Source organism: Silurus aristotelis, assembly GCF_946808225.1.
Source record: "Silurus aristotelis genome assembly, chromosome: 22".
In the NCBI taxonomy this organism is placed as follows: domain Eukaryota; kingdom Metazoa; phylum Chordata; class Actinopteri; order Siluriformes; family Siluridae; genus Silurus; species Silurus aristotelis.
In genome coordinates, this window is record NC_139595.1 from 15,660,877 (window position 1) to 15,681,232 (window position 20,356).

At 37.8% G+C, this 20,356-nt stretch overlaps 2 protein-coding genes across 3 annotated transcripts in view; both read left to right on the forward strand.

Annotated features, from left to right (window-relative positions):
• The window catches only part of nmd3 (NMD3 ribosome export adaptor), a 286,762-nt gene that overhangs the window by 139,653 nt on the left and 126,753 nt on the right, over positions 1 to 20,356 (forward strand). The window lies entirely within an intron of this gene.
• Positions 432 to 19,839, forward strand: smc4 (structural maintenance of chromosomes 4). 2 transcript variants are annotated; one of them, XM_083525525.1, is made up of 24 exons: positions 432 to 639; positions 2,457 to 2,610; positions 3,222 to 3,400; positions 4,155 to 4,346; positions 5,075 to 5,251; positions 6,788 to 6,952; positions 9,814 to 9,941; positions 10,747 to 10,887; positions 11,173 to 11,323; positions 12,712 to 12,876; positions 13,083 to 13,316; positions 13,479 to 13,664; positions 13,761 to 13,922; positions 14,747 to 14,972; positions 15,060 to 15,139; positions 15,228 to 15,380; positions 15,562 to 15,688; positions 15,923 to 16,112; positions 16,883 to 17,027; positions 17,673 to 17,846; positions 17,958 to 18,140; positions 18,564 to 18,796; positions 19,097 to 19,280; positions 19,513 to 19,839. In XM_083525525.1, the coding sequence occupies exons 2-24, from the start codon at positions 2,472 to 2,474 to the stop codon at positions 19,675 to 19,677; spliced, it is 3,879 nt and encodes a 1,292-aa protein (XP_083381651.1). In that variant the 5' UTR covers positions 432 to 639; positions 2,457 to 2,471; the 3' UTR covers positions 19,678 to 19,839. The 2 variants fall into 2 exon arrangements, with proteins under 2 accessions (XP_083381651.1, XP_083381652.1); XM_083525526.1 differs by lacking the exon at positions 432 to 639 and adding an exon at positions 1,433 to 1,450.

Genomic DNA, 20,356 nt, shown 5'->3' on the forward strand with positions numbered 1-20,356 from the left:
CATTTTGTTGACTTGTATGTGTAATGACAATAAAGTTGAATCTAATCTAATCTAATCTAATTAGTTTTAGAATCATTGCATCGGAATGAATCTACTCGAAACACCCACAATTATGTATCAGGATATTATTATTAATAATAATAATAATAATAATAATGATAATGATAATAATAATTATCATTATTTTATATATATATATATATAAATATATATATAAACAAAAGTAACAGGATATACTATATATTCTTAATCATATATATGATATTTTATATACATATACATATATTATACTAAATAATATATATATATTTAAGTAACAACGAAGACATTAAAATGGCGCATGCGCACTGAATTCGGACCGTCTCGCTTTTTTGAATTTGCTCTCTGAGCGACGACTGATATGTTTTCCCATGATGCTTTGCGGCAGATTGTAACGAATTTAGGCGCCATTTTCAAGTTGGGTTTTTTTTTTCTCTCCACACCGCGGCGGAGTCTGAGAACGAACAGGAGGATTTTCTTTTTGCGTTTTCTTCCTTATTGTTTTGTTTTGTTATTAAACTACACGACTTCCATTTTTGTGGATTACCGCGGGGAACACTCAAACAGTGTGAGCTAAAGATATTCGGCAAAAATTTTAAGGTGAGCGGGACTTTTTTTGTATTTATAATTTAACCTTAGTTTCGAGGGAAACATAAACGTCAACCGGTGCCATTAAATCTGCCGAGCAGCGCGCGCGCGCGCACGCGCACACGCACACGCAGTTGTGTTACATGTTTATCTCACTGATATAACGAACGCTGTGTATATATAAATATCACCGGTTCTCAGCGCTGTTTTAGTGAAGTCAGCTCGGCTAGTCACAGTCATGAGGTTTTTCTCCTCAACTGTAACCAAGTAGCGATTTTTAAAGCTTTTTTTTTTTTTTTTTTTACATTTCTTTTGCTATTAGATGCATTTCTACTCCGCAAAAACAAATACATTTTTGTGTTGTTTTAAAAAGAATTCTCGGGTACAACCGGGAAGCGGATAACATGTCAGTGGAAAAGGGGGCTGTCCACAACCCTAGGTAGGTAGTTGTGTATGTTGGGTAGGTAGTCAGAATAGTAGGTCGTTAGGAGGGTCGGTATGTCGTTAGTTATGTAGGAGGGTAGATAGTTAGGTGGATATGAAAGTAGGGAGAAAGGTAATAAGTTGTGTAGGAGGGTATGCAGTTAGTTAGGACGGTAATTAGTTATGTAGAAGGGGAGGTAGGTAGCATGGTAGCGGTGTAGGAGGGTTATTATGTAGGAGGGAGGGTGGGTAGGTAGGGTGGTAGCTGGAGGTTAGTTAGTTAGGAAGGTGGGGAGATGGGGAAAGTACTTGGGAAAGTGTGTAGGAAGGCAGGTAGTGGGTTATTTATGTATGAAGCTCGATTTGCATACAGTTCAGTTATCAGCCCGCTTGCCATGTTGTAAGTGCGCTCGTGCAGCTTCGACCGTTATTACACTTTTTTTTTTTTTTTTTTTTTTAGACTTTTAAATGTTGAAATAGAAGCTGATGTGCAGCGCGCGCGCGCACACGCACACACAATACCTCCAGTCTGCCGGTTCTGTGACAGCTCGCGCGCTGGGTCACCGCCACTCTTACTTAGTCCAATGATTGCGTGTGTGTGGTGCATAATATCTCCTCGCCGTGATAAAAAAAAAAAAAAAAAAAAAAACAGCCTTTCGAAATGACTTTACAGACGGTGTGAGAGTGTATTTAGCTAAAGTAAACGGCGTGTTTGGCAGCGTCCATTGGCGCGTGCTGCCTGGAGTTGACAGAGAAACGTCACCATGAGTGTTTTCGTCGTTGTGGCAGCTCGCGCTTTGTCTGCGCGCGCGCTGTGTGTGTGTGTGTGTGTGTGTGAGTGCGTGCGTGTAGTAGCTGGCCATCATGCAACACAAAACCATATTTTGCGGGGTGGGGTGGAAAATTCGCTACTTTTAAATTGGACTTGGCTCGTGCCTGCTTTGATTACTTTTGTCAGACCAAATTACGAGGAAGTTGTTTCGCGCGCGCTTATTTTATTCATTATTATTCTTATCAAGGCTATAGTGGGGGTTTATTATTATTTTTTTGTTTGTTTCTTTTTTTTAAATTTTTTTTTAATAGTTGGTATATCGACTTTAAACAAGCTATTTTTTAAGGAGACCGTGTGCTTTTTTTGTTTTTTAAACGAACGTAGGTTGTGTGCGCACTGACAACAAACAAAGAACCAAGTTTTCTGTGTGTTATGGAGCGCACGAAAATAATCGAGCGATGCATCGTCGCATGTTCAGGGATGCTTTTGTTGCCGAAGTGCACCCTTTTCTTTAGTTTTTCCTTTTAGTTTTTCCTTTCCATCCCGATTAAGGATGGACGAGCACTGGCTACGCCGAGCATCTGCTCTGGTTTTCGGATCTATTTCTCCTGATTGTCATTTTTTTTTTCTTCAGATTTTATTTCTGAACATGCCCTCGAAAACAACTAAAAGCTCTTCGGTTGCGAAGTCCCGGGGGAAAGTGTCTCAGGATGACTCGGATGATGAGATGAAGGAAATAAAGACTCATGAAGTACACGCAAATGATCAGGACGCACGGCAGAGCAATGGTAAGTAACAAAGGGGTTATTTAATATAAGCAAAACAACTTTGTTTTGTTTAGTTGTTGGTTTTTTTTGCCCCACTCGGAAAACAAAATCCTGATCGTGTGTGTATGGTTGAAGCTCTGACTTTTTATTTCAGTGATTTGTCATTGTTGCACGATCGCTGTTCTGTTTATATGAGAAAAATATGCTCATTAGTTAAAATACAGAGATTACTGCGTTTCAGACTGTTTGTCTTTTTGTCTGAGAGAAGTCTCATGGTAATGAGCCACCAGCCTAAAACAATACAATGAGCCATATTTAGTAATTATTTTTTTTCATAATCAATGTTGACAATACTCATGAAAACTTTGATTTCCCTGCATGTTTATATTAATAATCAAAATGTGTAAAAAACCAAATGCCTGTTAAGATCTGGAAAAGATCATTTAAGTGCAATGTGTAACTTCCCCAATCCTTTGTTCTTTCACTTTGCCTGTTTTGTTTGTTTGTTTAGTTTTTGTTTAGTTTGTGCTCTCCCCTCCCCCTAACTTGTGCCTTTACATACAAAATCGAATGGTTTTGAATGGTGCAGAATTAAAGTTGCCCACTCTATCCCCACCCCACCCCCGTTGCAGATGCCGATGGTGAAGCGGTGGATAGCCGGAGCTTGGATGAGATTCTCGGTAGCATCCCTCCACCCCCACCCCCTGCGATGACCAACGAACCGGGCGCTCCCCGCCTCATGATCACACACATTGTCAATCGGAACTTCAAATCATATGCCGGGGAGCAGATCCTGGGGCCTTTTCATAAGGTACAGCGACCACGTTTTATTACACCACAGACTCTGTTGGTGAACTTTTATAGGCAACTGTTTTTGTTTGTTGGTAATAAAAATGTAATAAATGTGTTACATGAAGTCACAATCATCAACAGTTATTCTGTTTAGTCTCACGAACAGCTCCCTTATTAGTGTTTTCTCACTTCACATCTCACCCTCCATTTTAGTTTGTCCTTACTGTGCTCTTTACAGTAGTTATGATTGTGAAATTTTTACACTTCTCATTCTCAAAGTGTGTTTTCGAGGCCAGGACTCCTTAAAACACAGTTAAGGGTTCTGCCTTATTCATTTATTTCTGTTTTATTTAATTGTGGATATTACATCCCTGCAATGCAAGGGAAATTACAGTTGTTATTGAGGTCTTCTAGTTGTTAACTGGTTTAACTGGACAAATGGATTGAAAGTTTAATCCAACCATCAAAAAAAGAAAGCAAAAAGCACAAGCAGTCCAGTAAGAAATGTCTGTGTTTAGTTCTTGGAATGTACAAGCATAAAAAAGCACTAGGTTGGCTTCAGTAAACACTGGTTACTATTGTACATGTATAAATTATAAGGGTAATGTTTTAATACATTTGTAAAATACATCAGTGTTAAGGAATGAAATCTATTTTAGAGTTCAAGAGCACCTTAGAGAAAAATATATTAGGTGTCCTCATGCGGCATTTATTATTATTATTATTATTAATAATTTATATTCTTAATAATGAAACATTTTCTCACTTTTCAGCGCTTTTCCTGCATCATTGGCCCAAACGGCAGCGGCAAATCAAACGTGATCGACTCAATGCTTTTCGTATTTGGATACAGAGCTCAGAAAATCAGGTCCAAAAAGCTCTCTGTGCTTATTCACAGCTCTGACGGGCACAAGGACATCCAGAGCTGCACTGTAGAGGTGCACTTTCAGAAGATCATCGACAAGGTAAAAAAAAAAAAAAAAAAGGCTTTGTAACTTTCTTAAAAACTTTGACAGCAAAAAGTTTTCTTGTGCATTTTTTTATTTTATTTTTTTAAAGGCAGTATGTTTAGATTTTATTTGAATTTTTAGAACCTCCCTTATTTCGCACATGTAGATTCAATTTTAGTGTACTTTCTATTTATACATTTATTAATTTTTGTTAATTTCTAGGAATGTATTTTTGCTCTTTGAAGAAGTGTGTGTGTGTGTGTGTGTGTGTGTGTGTGTGTGTGTGTGTGTGTGTGTGTGTGTGTGTGTGTGTGTGTAAAATAAAAAAATATATTAAAAAAATATTAGAGCAATGTTTTTAAGAATTGTATAATCATTTCAATAATTATAAAAATAAAATGTTTCTATTTAGTGTCCACAACACACACCCACTTGATTATTTGCATATACAGTCCCCACTTCCCCTCCATGACCCCACCCACCACCACCTTTTATTTGTAATTTTTTTTTTAAATTATTATTATTATTATTATATAGTTAGTTTTCTGCATCACATACGATTTTAGATTTTTGCTTTGCTAGAAGCAAATGTGCAGTCATGAAGAGTGTGTGTCTGACAGCTGATCAGGAGCCATCATTTCTGTACTGCACTATGTTTATTGCAGCTTGTCCAATAATTTCAGCTGTTTGCTGCAAGTGCTGAAGAGCTCTGTTGCTGTGTCTGTACCCCTCCCCCATTTCAGGAAGGAGATGACTATGATGTCATCCCCGACAGCAAGTTTTACGTTTCAAGAACTGCCGGTAAAGATAATTCCTCATCCTACCATATCAACGGCAAAAAGGCAACCTTCAAAGATGTTGGAACTTTGCTTCGTAGCCATGGCATTGACCTTGACCATAACCGATTTCTCATTTTGCAGGTAAGTCTGTTTTCTCAAATGTATTTATTTTTCTTTTAATGCATAAGTTGGGTTTAATCCATGACCATTATTATTTTGTTATACTCTTACTGCTGACCCTTTTTTTTTTTTTTTTGGCCTTTTTTAAATATAAGGGTGAATTTAAAATCTAAAAACATTAATTACATAGATATTTCATCTGGTGGGACCGCAGCTGACATGACCCCAGACCTTAGACTGCTATAGCAGCGCATCATGGTTTTCAACATTGGCAAAAAGGTGCAAACCATAATTTGCTGCTTTAGAGTTTTAAGGGGATTGCAATAACGGAGCTCCTGCTGCATTTTGAGGGGGGAAATTATCATTTCAAATTTCACCTGAGCTACCCAAATAAGGTCAGAGTTCAACAGTCCTATGTTATACCTTCCCCACTTTAGCAGCACGTAAATATTGGTGTGTGAGAAAATACAGTCTAACCCCAATATTACTTGTGCTGCTTCAGTGAGGCAGGGTCATGCACACTCATATTTTATTTTATTTTATTTATTTTTCATCTCTTCCCTCCCCAGCTTATTTGAATATTATCTTGTGGTCATCTTTTTGTTAACGTCTGACTTTATTTGTTTTGTATTTATTACTTTTTTGTTTGTTTTTTTCTTTCTTTCTTTCTTTCTTTCTTTCTTTCTTTCTTTCTTTCTTTCTTTCTCTTTTATTAGTTTGTTTTAGAAACCTTTGCCGAGCATTAAAGTATTGCTTTTTGTTGAGCTTGTAGTAAGTATGCTGCTAATGTGAGTTTAATAGTCTACTGCAACCTGGCAGGTTGTATCTTTTTTTTTTGTTTGTTGTTGTTTTGGATAGCTGTTTTGTTAGTGTAGTCCTGCATCAACATTAAACTATTAATGCATTAATAATGTAGATTAATTGCATTGTTGTGGGTGAGGAGAGTAGGTAGGGGTGTTGTTTTATGACTGGTTGGTCCTGTTAAAGAAATCATAGCTTTTGCAGATATTATAATAATTTGTGCCTGTCTGTGTTTTTTTTTTCCCCCTTTTTTATTTACAGAAATACAATTGTATTTTTAGTTTAATTCTGAGCCTTAGTTTAGATAAATATCCCATGCTTTTAAATATACTTATTTATATTTTTTTTTTTATTGCTCAAACATTTTTAGACAATGATTTAGTTGTTTGGCTTATGTGCAAAGATTTTCTTAAAATTTTTTACTTTTCTAGTAGGTTTTTATTTATTTATTTTTTTATATATATAGATCATCTCAACATGCCTGTCTTAGCATTGGTAAAATAGTTTAAACTTGTAATTTAGCAAATAAAATAATTTTTTAATGAGCATGAATCAGCATATCAAATGTATTTTGTACATTAACCTTAAACAATAAGCTTAGTATATTATATTTTTTATATAGAGTCTTTTGTGCTAGTTCTCATATATTTAGGCTTTTTTTTTTTTTCTCCCCTTGTATGTGTTTAAGACCACTAGAGAGTAGGCTGAACTAGTCTAAGATGTGGGTGTATGTGTGTGACTGCTTATTTTCATCAGGGAGAAGTAGAGCAGATTGCGATGATGAAGCCCAAAGGACAGACGGAGCATGACGAAGGCATGCTGGAATACCTGGAGGACATCATCGGCTCCTGCCGGCTCAAAGAACCCATCAACACGCTGTGCAGGCGAGTGGAGCTACTGAATGAGCACAGAGGGGAAAAGGTGAGAGAGGAAACACCTGCTTGTGAACCTCTTTAAGTCATTCATTCTAACACTGTTTGTGTTTATACTTTCCATCTGACCGAAATTCATGTGGGACTTTGAAAGTGTGAAAAATTCTAGTTTAGGTAGTGTTCATAGTTCTTGGTAGCCAGATGGTAAGACACCATGCTTTTTGTTTTTTTAGTTTGTTTGTTTTTTTACTCCGTTGTAAGCCAGCTTAGTTTTACACATTGATGGTTAAATGACAAATTATGCACTACAGTAAGTTTTATATTTTCATGTTTACATCACTCAATTTAGTTTATGAATATTATGACTCGTTAGTGAGTATAATATCTGCATAGTATTACTGAGCTGACTTAAAAGTAAAACATTTTACTGTATTAGAAATATATAATCTGTTCATATACCAAATAAGTTTTAAATAAGGCATGTAAAGCATTTGTGTTGCGAAATCATTCAAAGAAAAATTACGAGATAGAAACGTTGTTAAACAAATTCATGCCAACAACAAACAAACAATCTGTTAAATTTACATTTACATTTGCGGCATTTAGCAGACGCCCTTATCCAGAGCGACGTACAAAGGTGCTTTGAGTCTCTAGTAATGAATAAATCTACACTGGTAGACTAACATTAAGACTAAAAGCCTGATCTAAATGTTGTAGTCCTGGATGAGTGCAGTAACATGCATTGTGTCACTCGCTTTTAGGCACAGGACCTTAATGGCAGAACAGAGTAAAAAATATAAATAATGAAAATAATGGCACTCTTCCGGTGGTTTGACCTGCACACAAAGTGAACTTTCACACTGTGTGGGGGATGTTATTTAAAGTTGCAGGCCACAGCAAGAATAAAATTCAGTCTGAATTAGCACTGAAAGGCTAGGTCTGTCAGTAATTTGGCAACAATTTGAAACCTCTCTTTTCTCAGTGCAACCTGTTGTAGTAGTCTTGTAGTTTTTTAATCATGTATGAGGGAAGACAATTTAGGATTTTGTTCAGTTGCATGTTAAATTTAAATACAAATAAAATCTGTTTAATATCATCTGTTTGGAGAAGTGATGCTTGTAATGATGAGATGGACAATGGATATTTAATTTAAAGATTATTCAAGAAATATTTGGTAGTTTGTGATGCTTATGTTTAATGTCTGGAGACATACTTGGTCACCCTCACCTTCCTCAGCAAGGCCGTTGTCATCTTGGCGGATTGTTTTGGGTCATTATTATGTGGGAAACCTGCTGTTCGTTCGAGTTTCTGGAAGGGAGGGAATCATGTTCTGCTTCAGAATGTCACAGTACATGTTGGAATCCATGTTACCCCTCAATAAACCACAGCTCCTCTGTACCAGCAGTACTCATGCAGCCCCAGATCCTGATGCTGCCACCACTGTGCTTAACTGTAGGCAAGACAGTTTTCTTGGTTCTCCTCACCAGGGCATCGAAACACATGCTGGACACCATCTGAGCCAAACAAGTTTATCTTGGTTTCAGACCACAGGACATGGTTCCAGTAATTCATGCTCTTGCAAAGGTTGTCTTCATCAAACTGTTTTTTTTTGCAAACCACCTTCAGAAGAGGCTTCTGACAAGCAGACAAAAACAAACTAGATGACGTACAGCTGTGATCACTTTGGGTGTACTCACTTTTGTGTTTAGTTATTTTGACAATGTCTGTATGTTCAGTCATTTTCAGAGGACAGTAAATCTGTACTGCTACACATTGACTACCCAAAATTATATCCAAGTTTAATTTCTGCAGTCTTGTCCCATGAGAAGATACTAAAATGGTTTGCACTAGGTTGCACATGATGCAGTTTATGTGGGGATCACAACTTACTTTAGCTCTGTGTTCTGTTATGTGGCTCTATGTTTTTATGTAGCACCAGGGTTAAGGATAAACAGTCTCTTTTCACTGTGTACTGCATCAGCTATATATTGTTGAAATGACAATATAAAGCTTCTTAAATTGATTTGAAATGTGAGGGATGTACTTATCTTTGAGAGATACTGTACTATATACACCAATCAGAGTCCCTCTAGTGTCTCCAAAACAGCTTAGACCTTTTAAGTCCTGTAACCACAAGACTTTTGAAGGTTCTATGGCAGCAAAATGTCTTAAGTTGCGAGGTGGGTCAAAATGGATTTGTCCAGCATGACTCAGATGATCAGTTGAATTTGGACCATTCTTGGCCTTTTTTTTTTTTTTTTTTTTTTTTTTCCTTTCTTCTTCTTCTTCTCACCTCTAGATTAAAATTATCCATCTGAAAGATGCGGCTTCTATTAGGTAGTACTGTTCTTATGAAGGGGTGTAACTTTGTCTCCTCAATGGTTAAGTAGGTGCTGTGTGTCAAAGGTAAATCCATGCAAATGTCCGTACCAAAGGTTTGACTAGCAGAACGTTACCCCCATCGGTTTGCTTCCTTTCCATAGTGTGCTCTGGTGCCATCTCTTCTCGTGGGCCCTGACTCCTATGCACCAGAAACACTCCACAAGACCTGGTGTTTTAAAGATGCTCTGACCCGGTTATTTAGCCATCACAGCTTGGCCCTTGTCATAGTCGCTCAGAATCTTAGACTTGCCCATTATTTTGTTTTACACTTGGAAAACTAACTTGTATATTGCAAAACAGGTGCCACTGTGATCAATGTTCTGCAGATTACTTGTCAATGTGGTTTTAATTTAATGGTTGATTGGTGGTGGTGGTGGTGGAGGAGGAGGCTGATGATTAACTTCCACTCAGTTTAACCTGCATAACCACATGGTTTAATGCTACTAAACAATCATTCTGATGTTGCCTAGAATGGTCTACTTAGAATTAAAGGGTCTGTTGAAGTGACACTTTCTTTTTCCATTTCAGCTTAATCGTGTCAAGATGGTTGAGAAGGAGAAGAATGCTCTGGAGGGTGAAAAGAATAAAGCAGTGGAATTTCTCACTCTGGAGAATGACATGTTTAAGAAGAGAAGCCATCTCTGCCAGTTCTATGTGTAAGGTCCACATACACGCTCAATAATTTCAGACCTGATGAAAAGTTATGGGAGAGAAAAGTGGAAGAGCTAAAGCTTTTTTTTCCCCTCTGGCTTTCCTGGTAGATTAACAATTTAGATTTTATGGCTCATAAGTAATTTGCTGCATTGTGCTGCTGAATGGATTAAAACCGGAATCCATGAGCAAGTCTGAAGGCATAATCCATTTGAGTTTATTACAGTGTTCACACAGATTACACTTGGTGTAAAACTGCACTCATAATGGGGCAGAATCTGGAAATTGCAGTATGTCTGCATTATGCAGTTGTGTAAAAATTAAATAAAATGATTTAATGTGTAAGTATTGTGTAGTGATACCGTATTACAAATATTTAATGAATAATAAGTCGTTTCATTTAAAACAATTGAAGAACAAGTCCAGTGAATTTCATGGAGGCTCACAGGAACAAAAATACAACACTAAACTACACTTGTTTTTGATAGTTTGACTTTTATGAAAGGTTGCATTTATTAGCGTTTTGTTTTTTTGCTTGGTGGGTTTTTTGTTTTTGTTTGGTTTTACTTATTTTAAGGCATGCCTCAACCAGTGACCCAGATATTTGAACACAACCCCCTTCATAGCAACCTTTTCCCATGTTTTAGATATTTAATAGGTCTTAATGGAAATTAAATCCATTTATCAAAATGGTAATAATTATATCTAAGTGTGATAGAGTCTTTCATTGGCCTGCAAAGTCATGAGTGTCTACAATTAAAACTGTTCAGAATTTTGTCTATTTTTTTCTATTTCCTTTTTGTAAATTAGACATGATTTGCTGCAGCGTGCGGCCGAAAAGGAAGCAGAAAAACAACAGATCCACGAGGACACCAAGGGACTGACTGAAAAAAGCACCCAGCTCACAGAGGAAATGAAGGAGAAGAATGAAGCCCTGAAGAATGTGGAAAAGTAAGATCACACAGGGCCTGACTCTTTTGGCCTCTGTTTTTTCCCCCTGCGTGTGTGTTAGATGCATCATGATGTCTTCTACAATCACTGCACTATTCGGATGGTTGGCTTATGGTACTGGCCCTATGAATAGTTTCTATAGCATATGGTATATTCTCAAAGCTAAAAGAATAGTGATTTGAAGTGCTTGTCTTGTACACTTATTTCATTACCCCACCTTCTGCTTTCATGGAAATGGTAGCATATGCACAGTCATAGCTTAGTCAAAGATCGCTGTCTCTCCAGGAAAATGGGCAAGCTGACCAAGTTTATTGAGAGCCAGAAGGAGAAGTTCACTCAGTTGGACCTTCAGGATGTGGAGGTGCGTGAGAAGCTTAAGCACACCAAGAACAAGACCAAGAAACTCCACAAACAGCTGCAAAAGGACAAGGAAAAAGTAAGTGTAATGATTATGATGCTTTATTTTATTTATGTATATGTGTATGATAAAATATATAAACAAAATAGAATAAATCAAATTTATCTAATACTTTTTTTATGTTGATTAAATTGAGAAATCAATTAAATTGTTTACATTTGTTAGACCCCATTTGGATAAACCAGATTTGTACATGTGTGTGTCTGTGTGTTTTACATTTAATATAAACTTGACTTTCTACTTATACTTTAACTTGAAGCTGGACTTAAAATTCTAAAGAATCCATATCGCTTTAGTAATAAAGGTTTAGGTTGATTAATAAAAGCACTAAAAGTGCAAAACAAACTTGCAGTCCGCCTCCTGAGGGAGCTCGGATTTTAACTATGTTCCGCAAGTTTTATATACAGTGTATATATATATATATTTTTATTTTTTTTTAGGGATGAAACTTGTGCCCTCTCCCTAGTTTGTGTCTTACAAATTTTAAGCAGATTTTGCAATTTAAAGAGATTTCCATTCGTACAATATTCAAGTAGCTTGAATGAGTTGGATGAATGGAACTGTCATCTTACATCAACATGAGTATGAGCAAATGATGAAATCTGATTCAGCTGTGTGGACCCAAGTCGGTTTGACATCTATTAGTGTGGGAGTGGTGCTTCACAGGAAGTGCAAAACATTTGCAGCCAACATTCTGGGGTTTAAAATTGCACCTTTTGTTCTTGTTTGATCTGTTTGTATTTTTATGGCATAATTGTAGATAATCTGTGATTTTTATATGTCTGAACATTTACAGTTGGGTGTGTTCTTTAGAGAATGGTGTTGTATGGTGTATAAAGCGGGGCTAAATTTTTATTTTAATATGATCACTGTCGGTCTGTAATGTCTAAATTATGGCTTGTGATTTTGTGGACAGACCAAAACCATTGCCTGTTCTATTAACTTTGAAAGGATGACAGTTTTACTACTGTTTTGCATTATCTTTCTCGGTCCCTCCCCCTCCTGCGTGGGCTTTCGTAAAAACCAAAACAGTCAGTCATAAATAGGAACGTGTTTTTAGGGGTCATGGAAGCGGGGCAGTTTGGCTCCCTGGGGTGCCATGTTCTGTGAGATGCCTGTGAAGTATGACTTTATGTAACAATTGCAGGCGAATTTCACTCCTTAGGGCTGTGCTTTATAATCGTTTATGGGACTGTCTCACCCCCACCCTGATTTTTACATCTCCTGCATCACAGTAGATATTACAGGGTAACAATACATACTTAATCAGTTACATGCAGACAGATAAGCAATGATAATGCCTTACTACACACTTTTACATACTGGTGGAAGTTAATCCACAATGATGCATTATACATTTAAGATATATTCATTCTCTCTCTCTCTCTCTCACACACACATATCAGTTGGAAGAAGTGAAAAATATTCCTGCAAGCAGTGAAAAGATAATCACTGAGGCTTCTGCCCAGAAAGAAGTGCTAGAAGAAGATAAGGTTATGGAGGAAGCAGCCCTGGCCCAGGTGATGGAGCGTCTGAAGATGGAAACCAGTGGCCTGCAGCAGGAAAAGGAGGTTTGTTATTCCTCAATGACAACAACTAAATCTCACTAAATCTGCCTGTTTCAGAGAATGTTAGATGTGCATAAGTGTAAATTTAGCACTCTGAGTTTGGCCTCCAAAAAATTGGTGTAAATGTGCACATATAAATAACAGTTTAGGCAATAACTACATTATATGGATGTACCTTTTTAAGCAAAACTTTGCCCTCTTCTCCTCAGCAAAAAGAGAAGGAGCTTCTGGAGCTAAGCAAAGCTGTGAATGAGACTCGCTCGCAGATGGATGTTGCTCAGTCCGAGCTGGACATCTACCTGAGTCAGCACAACACAGCCGTTTCACAGCTTAACCAGGCTAAAGACGCTCTACAGGGAACTGCTGACACACTCCGAGACAGAAGAGCTGCCATCAAAGAGCTCAAGGTCAAAGTGCCAAAGTGTGAGCAGGAGCTTAAAAGGGTATTTATTTAATTTGTAATTTTTTTTTTTTTTATAGATATTTTTTTATATTATTTGTGCTTTGGGACTTACTTGTTGACAAGCTCTTTGCTCATGTTTAATTGAATACTTGGTGGCTTTTTAATGTATAAGTCAATATTTTGTGCGTGCGTGTGTGCGCAGGATGAGGAAGAGTTGAAGCAAATTTCTGAGCAGGATGGACAGACCCAGGCTACAGTCAGGGACATGAGGCAGAAGGTTGAAGAGGCCAAATCCTCTCTGTCCTCCACTCGTAGCCGAGGCAAAGTACTCGATGCGCTCATGCAGCAGAAACTCAGTGGCAAGATCCCTGGCATCTTGGGACGTCTGGTGAGCTACAGAATGCAACAATGCTCAAAGGTTTTTATCAGCAAGTGTTTGCTTTTATGCATAACTAAGGGATTTTTCCATTCTGGTTCACTTCAGGGTGATCTGGGAGCCATTGATGAAAAGTATGACATTGCAATCTCGTCAAGCTGTGGCGCACTTGATAATATTGTGGTGGACACCATTGACACTGCTCAGAAATGTGTCACCTTCCTTAAGGCCCATAATATCGGAGTGGCGACCTTTATTGGTCTAGACAAGGTACGAATGAATTTTTGTGTGATGTATTGTTTACAGCAGCTCGTAAAGGAATTTGAAAACGATGCTGTAGGGCTTTGGTTATTCCTTTTGAAATGCAATTTGCTAAAATATACAGTTTGGTTCATAAGTATTTGGACAGTGCCACGCTTGCTATCGCCCAAATGTTAAAATCCATTACAATGGTACAAATACGTGTACCGTTATATCCCTAATAAACAGTGACCCAATTTAATAGGCAGCCATACAAGTTAATTTTCATTTCATCTCATCACAGAATGTTAGTCAGGAACTGGGCAGACTTTTGAGATGTTTTCTAGGTGTTTAAGATAACATGTCTGTTCTTAGGTGTTATGAGTGGTTTGCATCTCAAGTTAAGTCAAGTATTCAAGTAGGCTTTGTCATTCCAACCATTTACAGTTCAGTACACAGTGAAACAATACAACGTTTCCAAGATAAAAGCCTCTTGACTTGAGATGCTACATCAGACAGGCTTTATCTTCTTTCTCTGGTTTAGATCTTGCCTGCTAGATAACTATAAATAAAAATAACAGGCTATAAATACAATCTGGTTGTTTAGACTACCAGATTTCAGACCACTTCTACTTTGTTGGCTTGTTTACTGTATGAAAATCAGCTTCTGCAATCTGACCTCTGTTTCACTGATATTTTGCTTGAGGAAAAAGACAATTTAAAAAAAAAACATTTGTTTTCAAATGCATAACCAGTATTTTATTGTAAACTGTGTGAATATAAATACTGAGGTGTAATAAGTTTTTTTTTTTTAATTATTATAAATTTATTTGTTTATTTAATTATTGTTGTAGATGAAGGTCTGGGAGAGAAACATGAAAACCATTTCCACACCAGAGAACATTCCCCGTTTGTTTGATATGGTGAAAGTAAAGGATGATTCAGTGCGTCCTGCCTTCTATTTTGCCCTGAGAGACACACTAGTGGCTAAAGACCTGGAGCAGGCAACTAAAGTGGCCTTCCAGAAAGACAAACGATGGAGAGTGGTCACTCTGCAGGGACAAATCATCGAACAGGCTGGTAATAAAAATAAATAGTTTGTGTGATTTATAACACAAAAGCACTATTTTGATTCTCTAATGACTATTTTCTTTAACTCTCCCTCAGGCACTATGACTGGAGGAGGAGGACGTGTAATGAAAGGCAGAATGGGCTCTTCTATTGGCACTGAAGTCACACAGGAACAGGTGAGATCATCCACCCGATTCCATCTGTTGCACATTTTAGACCACTATTTTACCACATCCTCATGTGCCTGTGTGTGTGTGTGTGTAGCTGGACAAAATGGAGAGTGCGTTAAAAGAGAAGGTGGTGCAGCTGCAGGGCTGGCAGCAAAGGAAACAGCAGCTCGAGGAGAGCGTGCACAAACAGAGACGAGAGCTCAGAGACATGAAGAACACGTTGGAGAAATACACAGCCAGCATTCAGGTCAGCCAAAATACACACCTCGAAAAGGCTCGCAGAATGCCTGACAGCTTTAAAAGGAAAGAACACATACTCGTGTTATCTTAACATCTCCGTGCATTTTAATCAAAACACGCCACCACATGAAGGACAGCACGGTTTTCCACAAAGCATTGCAAATTTAGATTCGTGTTATTCTCTATAGAGTCTTGAGGAGCAAGAGATTCACCTGAAGTCTCAGATGAAGGAGCTGGAAGCAAACGTTATCGCTGCTGCCCCTGACAAAGCCAAGCAAAAACAGATGGAGAAGAAGCTGGAAGCCTTCAAGAAAAGTAAGTTTGCTGTTTTTTATAGTATGCAGTCATACAGTAAGACCTCAGTGTAATAACACTGTATGGTCAACGCCACCGTGGTACTTTAACACGCGTTAGTGCTGTTATAGCCGAGTCACATTGAAACAGGAGAGCTATTATAGTGTAAAGTGCTGTGTACCTCTGGAACAGAAGCTTATGAGTTTTGCTTTGTGACCAACCTTTCTCAGTCACACTTAATTTTGTCTTTTAAAGATTATGAGGCTGCATCCAACAAGGCAGGAAAGGTAGAAGCTGAGGTGAAACGACTCCACAACCTAATTGTGGACATCAACAGTCACAAGCTGAAGGCCCAACAGGACAAACTGGACAAAATCAACAAAGAGCTAGATGAATGCTCTTCAGCAATCACCAAAGCCCAAGTGGCCATCAAGACAGCAGGACGGTATGTGAACTTCTTCTTTTGGTCTACCAGTGTACCCAGACTCAGCAAATTGCCCATAATTCGTCATATTGTTGCCTTTTCAACCACTAAATCATACATGTCTTGAATTCTGTTACAATTCTTGCCCGGGTAGCATGTGAGCTGAGCCATGGCATATAGGCGGAGCTGAAAATTTGTCACCGTGGATTGATTTTGTACTGTAGGTGTTCTCTGTGGTCTATTATACCAGTCTGACAATCTATGGTTTTTGCAAATCTGACAACTTTATTTATTTAATTTTGATATACCCAAGACTGTGGCTCTATTGCAACCTGATACCTGAACTCATAAAATAGTAAGAGTTACTCTGGAGGTTCTGTAAAAAAAAAAAAAAAAAAAAAGTTCATGTAGTCTTATCCAGGAAATTGGATCTCTCCAGTTTATTTTGAGAAGAGATGCATGTTGCTCTCGTAACTGCTCACAAGTTTGCCTATGCCATCAATGTTTATGGATCTGCAGAGGAAACGCAGTAAATTACTGTGCCTACATACTATTGCTGGTGGCAATAATAGTTATGTATTGCTAAACACCTTTTTAATAAATTTTAATAATCCAACTTGACATAAATATTTTAAAAAAGATAATCTCCTTTTTAAAGGCTTTGAGCATCTATTTCTCTAAAATGGTCAGTGTTTTCTTATTTGGAAAACTACAATGTCCACCATTTCCAGTTAAGCAAGTTATAATATACAGTTTTGTCCATTCAGCGAACCTGATTGTTTTCTTGACAGTAATCTAAAAAAGGCAGAGGAGACTGTTACACGACTAGAAACCGAGATCGCAGAAAATGAGAAATTGATGGAGGAGCTCACAGAGCAGCTAAAGAAACTGGAGGATCAAGCAGGAGAGATCATGAAGTCCTGCCAGGAGGCTGAAGTATGTCGATGTGCACATAAATTAATATATAGTTTGCACCTCTTTTACCTATTTTTAATTATTGTTAATTATAGCGCTCACGAGTTTGAATTAGGGAGAGGAAATGCTTTGACAAATTAGGAGCCTGTGCAATAACTTCTGTGCAGGTGCACTGTCTTTTTTTTTATCTTTTTTTTTTTTATTATTATTATTTATTTATTTATTTATTTTTTTTAAATCAGGAATATGTAGGCATTTGGAAAAACCAAACACAATAGTATGGCACCATCCTATTTAACATATATAGCATGAGTTTACTTTAAATATACGGCTTTCGGCAGACGCCCTTATCCAGTATGACTTACAACTGAGCGGGTAAGGGCCTTTCTCAAGGGCCCCCCCATCAGTGGCAGCTTGGTAGTACTGGGATTTGAACTCATGACTTTCTGATTTAGAGTCCAATGCCTTAACCAGTCAGCTACCACCTCCTACTTGCAAGTGAGACTTTAACTCTCAGGGCAGAAATTAAGCCTATATATATATATATATATATATATTATTATTATTATTTTTTTATTTTTTTTATTTTTTTATAAATAAATCTGATTATTCATATGCCTGTTCATGGTCTTTGGTGTGTAACTACTGACATACCTCAACCTTTAGGAGGCACTGCCCGAAGTGCAGGAAATGCATCGGGGTGTCTTGCAGGAGATCAAGGCCCTTCAGGAACAAGAGCATGTTTTACAGAAAGAGTCGTTAAATGTTCGGCTGAAAGTGGAGCAAATCGACACGGCCATCTCCGAGTGTCAGAATAAGATCAAACACTGGGAAAAAGAGGTGAGCGCTTGAACTAGGCAACTTTATATTTACCCAATTACGTAAACTACCCATGTGGTTCTGTCTAAATATTACAGTATTATTGTAGTTTATTCTTTTCTTCCTCCTCAGTCTACAAAGCTTGCTCTGCACTCGATTGATGATAAACCAGCAGAGGAATTGCCTAAGCTGACCACAGAGCAGTTGGAGGCCATTAAAAGCCCAGATGTCATCAAAAACGAAATTGCTCTTTTGGAGGATCGCTGTGCCCAGATGAAGCCCAATTTGGGAGCTATAGCAGAGTTTAAGAAGAAGGTATGTGGACAGTGTTTTGAATATAGGCATGATTTCCATTATCTTTGCTATATCTCTTGGAAGTGTTAAAACTCTGATCATAAATACTAGAATGATGCAGCTTGATGGTCTGGTCTAAATATTACAATGTTAATTACCCATTTAAAACCACATAAAACTGCTGGTGAAAAGTAAAGGGAAAATTTCTTTAATCTAAAATCACTTGCAATATTGACCTTGTTGCCAGCTGAAAGAGTGGCTTGGTTGTTTATTCTTTTTTGTGCATAGTAATCATGTATTATAAATTAGATGGCTACAGATCTAAATGGTTTAACACCGGTGTGTCCGATGCAATCCAGAAGGTGGACACTTAAGTAGACTCATGAGTCGCTTGTGCTAGGTTGCTGCAGTCTTGTAACATGTTGTTTTTATTTGTACATGCAGGAGGAGCTTTATTTGCAGAGGGTGGCTGAGCTGGATGAGATTACCAACCAGAGAGACAACTTCAAGAGGAGCTGCGAGGACCTGAGGAAACGGAGGCTGAACGAGTTCATGGCTGGTTTTAATATCATCACCAACAAACTCAAGGAGAATTACCAGATGCTGACACTGGGGGGCGATGCTGAGCTGGAGCTTGTAGACAGCCTGGACCCTTTCTCTGAGGGCATCATGTTTAGGTACGAACACCAGAGGGCCTCAGGGACTTAACACTAAACCGCCACTGCACCAAATGCAAAGGGCCCCCGAAGTTAATGCCTTCAGCTAATGATGGAGTGCTGGGAAATTGGGTTGGCTACTTTAGATACATATAAAGTGATCAAATGTTACACAAAACTCGCTTTTTTTTACTTTGCATGAACAAACAATAGTTTGCTTTATAACAATTTTATATCAGCATTGTAGTAATTATAGTTTAAAATATCTTAAATGAAAAATTAATACGCTGTAAGATTTTAAAATTTTCCCTCCTTTTCCAGTGTGCGTCCTCCTAAGAAGAGCTGGAAGAAAATCTATAACTTGTCTGGAGGCGAGAAGACCCTGAGCTCTTTGGCTTTGGTCTTTGCACTGCACCACTTTAAGCCCACGCCTCTATACTTCATGGACGAGATCGACGCTGCTCTGGATTTTAAGAACGTGTCCATTGTGGCCTGCTACATATATGTGAGGTTTTTTTTGTCATCTTTTTATTTTGAGGATTTGGTCTTCCAGATCTGTTAACATTGTTTTTTTCCCATTCCTTTTAATAGTTTGTTTTAGATTTTATTATTGTGATTTCTTGGGCCAAATTAAGGCTTAGTGAAAACAGTTGAATACTTGATGCTTCAAACTTTTAAAATGTCCTTACTCTTTTGTAAAGCAACAACTCATACCTTTTTCTTTTCTCTTTTATCAGGAACAAACCAAGAATGCTCAGTTCATCATCATCTCTTTGAGGAACAACATGTTTGAGATGGCTGACCGCCTGATCGGCATCTATAAAACGCACAACACCACTAAAAACGTGGGCATCAACCCCAAAACCATCGTCCTCAAAGACGTTGAGGTTGCATCAGGATAAATATACATATATCCTTGGACCGCTGTCTTCATCCATGTTAAGCAGAATCTTAAAATCTCTCCCTTTCGCACCTGTTTCCACGTTTTCTCCTGTGCAGGTTAAACCCATTTAACCTAATTAAAAATGCTGCTGTTTGTACAAGTGAATTTTTATATAAAACATATTAAATGCAAGTCTTTGTGTGTTGTTTGTACCACACATTTAAAGTATTTAGAGACATTTTTATTTTGAATAAAGTATTAAATTATCATGCTGAAGTGCCATCATTATAAACTATGGGTTTAAGGTTACTCTTAATCATCACCTATTACACGATTAAGAACAGGTTCATGTGAGGCTCTGAAATTAAATCTAATCACATGTAATGTTAGTTACTATTTTATTGGATATAATGTTGATAATTTGTACAAATTCTTTAACATTACACTGCTCTTGGGCTGAGCAAGGCCCTTAATCCAAAACTGCTCAGTTGTATACATGATATAAATGATAGTCGTCTGCCAAAAGCACTAAATGTAAGCGTAAAATGTAAATCTTTCATGGCCCACTTACCTTCCAATTCGGTTCCACTCATTGAAAGTGGGTTCTGGGTTTAAGTCCCAGTGCGGCGACTTCACTTGAGCATGGGTTTTCAACTATTCCCCTGGTGGTCTAGTGGTTAGGATGCAGCGCTCTCACC

Excerpts from the sequence above, each read along its gene's own strand:
- smc4 (XM_083525525.1), top strand. The coding sequence starts at position 2,472 with ATGCCCTCGAAAACAACTAAAAGCTCTTCGGTTGCGAAGTCCCGGGGG. Across the intron at positions 17,028-17,672 it reads AGTCCTGCCAGGAGGCTGAA|GAGGCACTGCCCGAAGTGCA; the intron begins GTATGTCGATGT and ends CTCAACCTTTAG. Across the intron at positions 17,847-17,957 it reads TCAAACACTGGGAAAAAGAG|TCTACAAAGCTTGCTCTGCA; the intron begins GTGAGCGCTTGA and ends CTTCCTCCTCAG.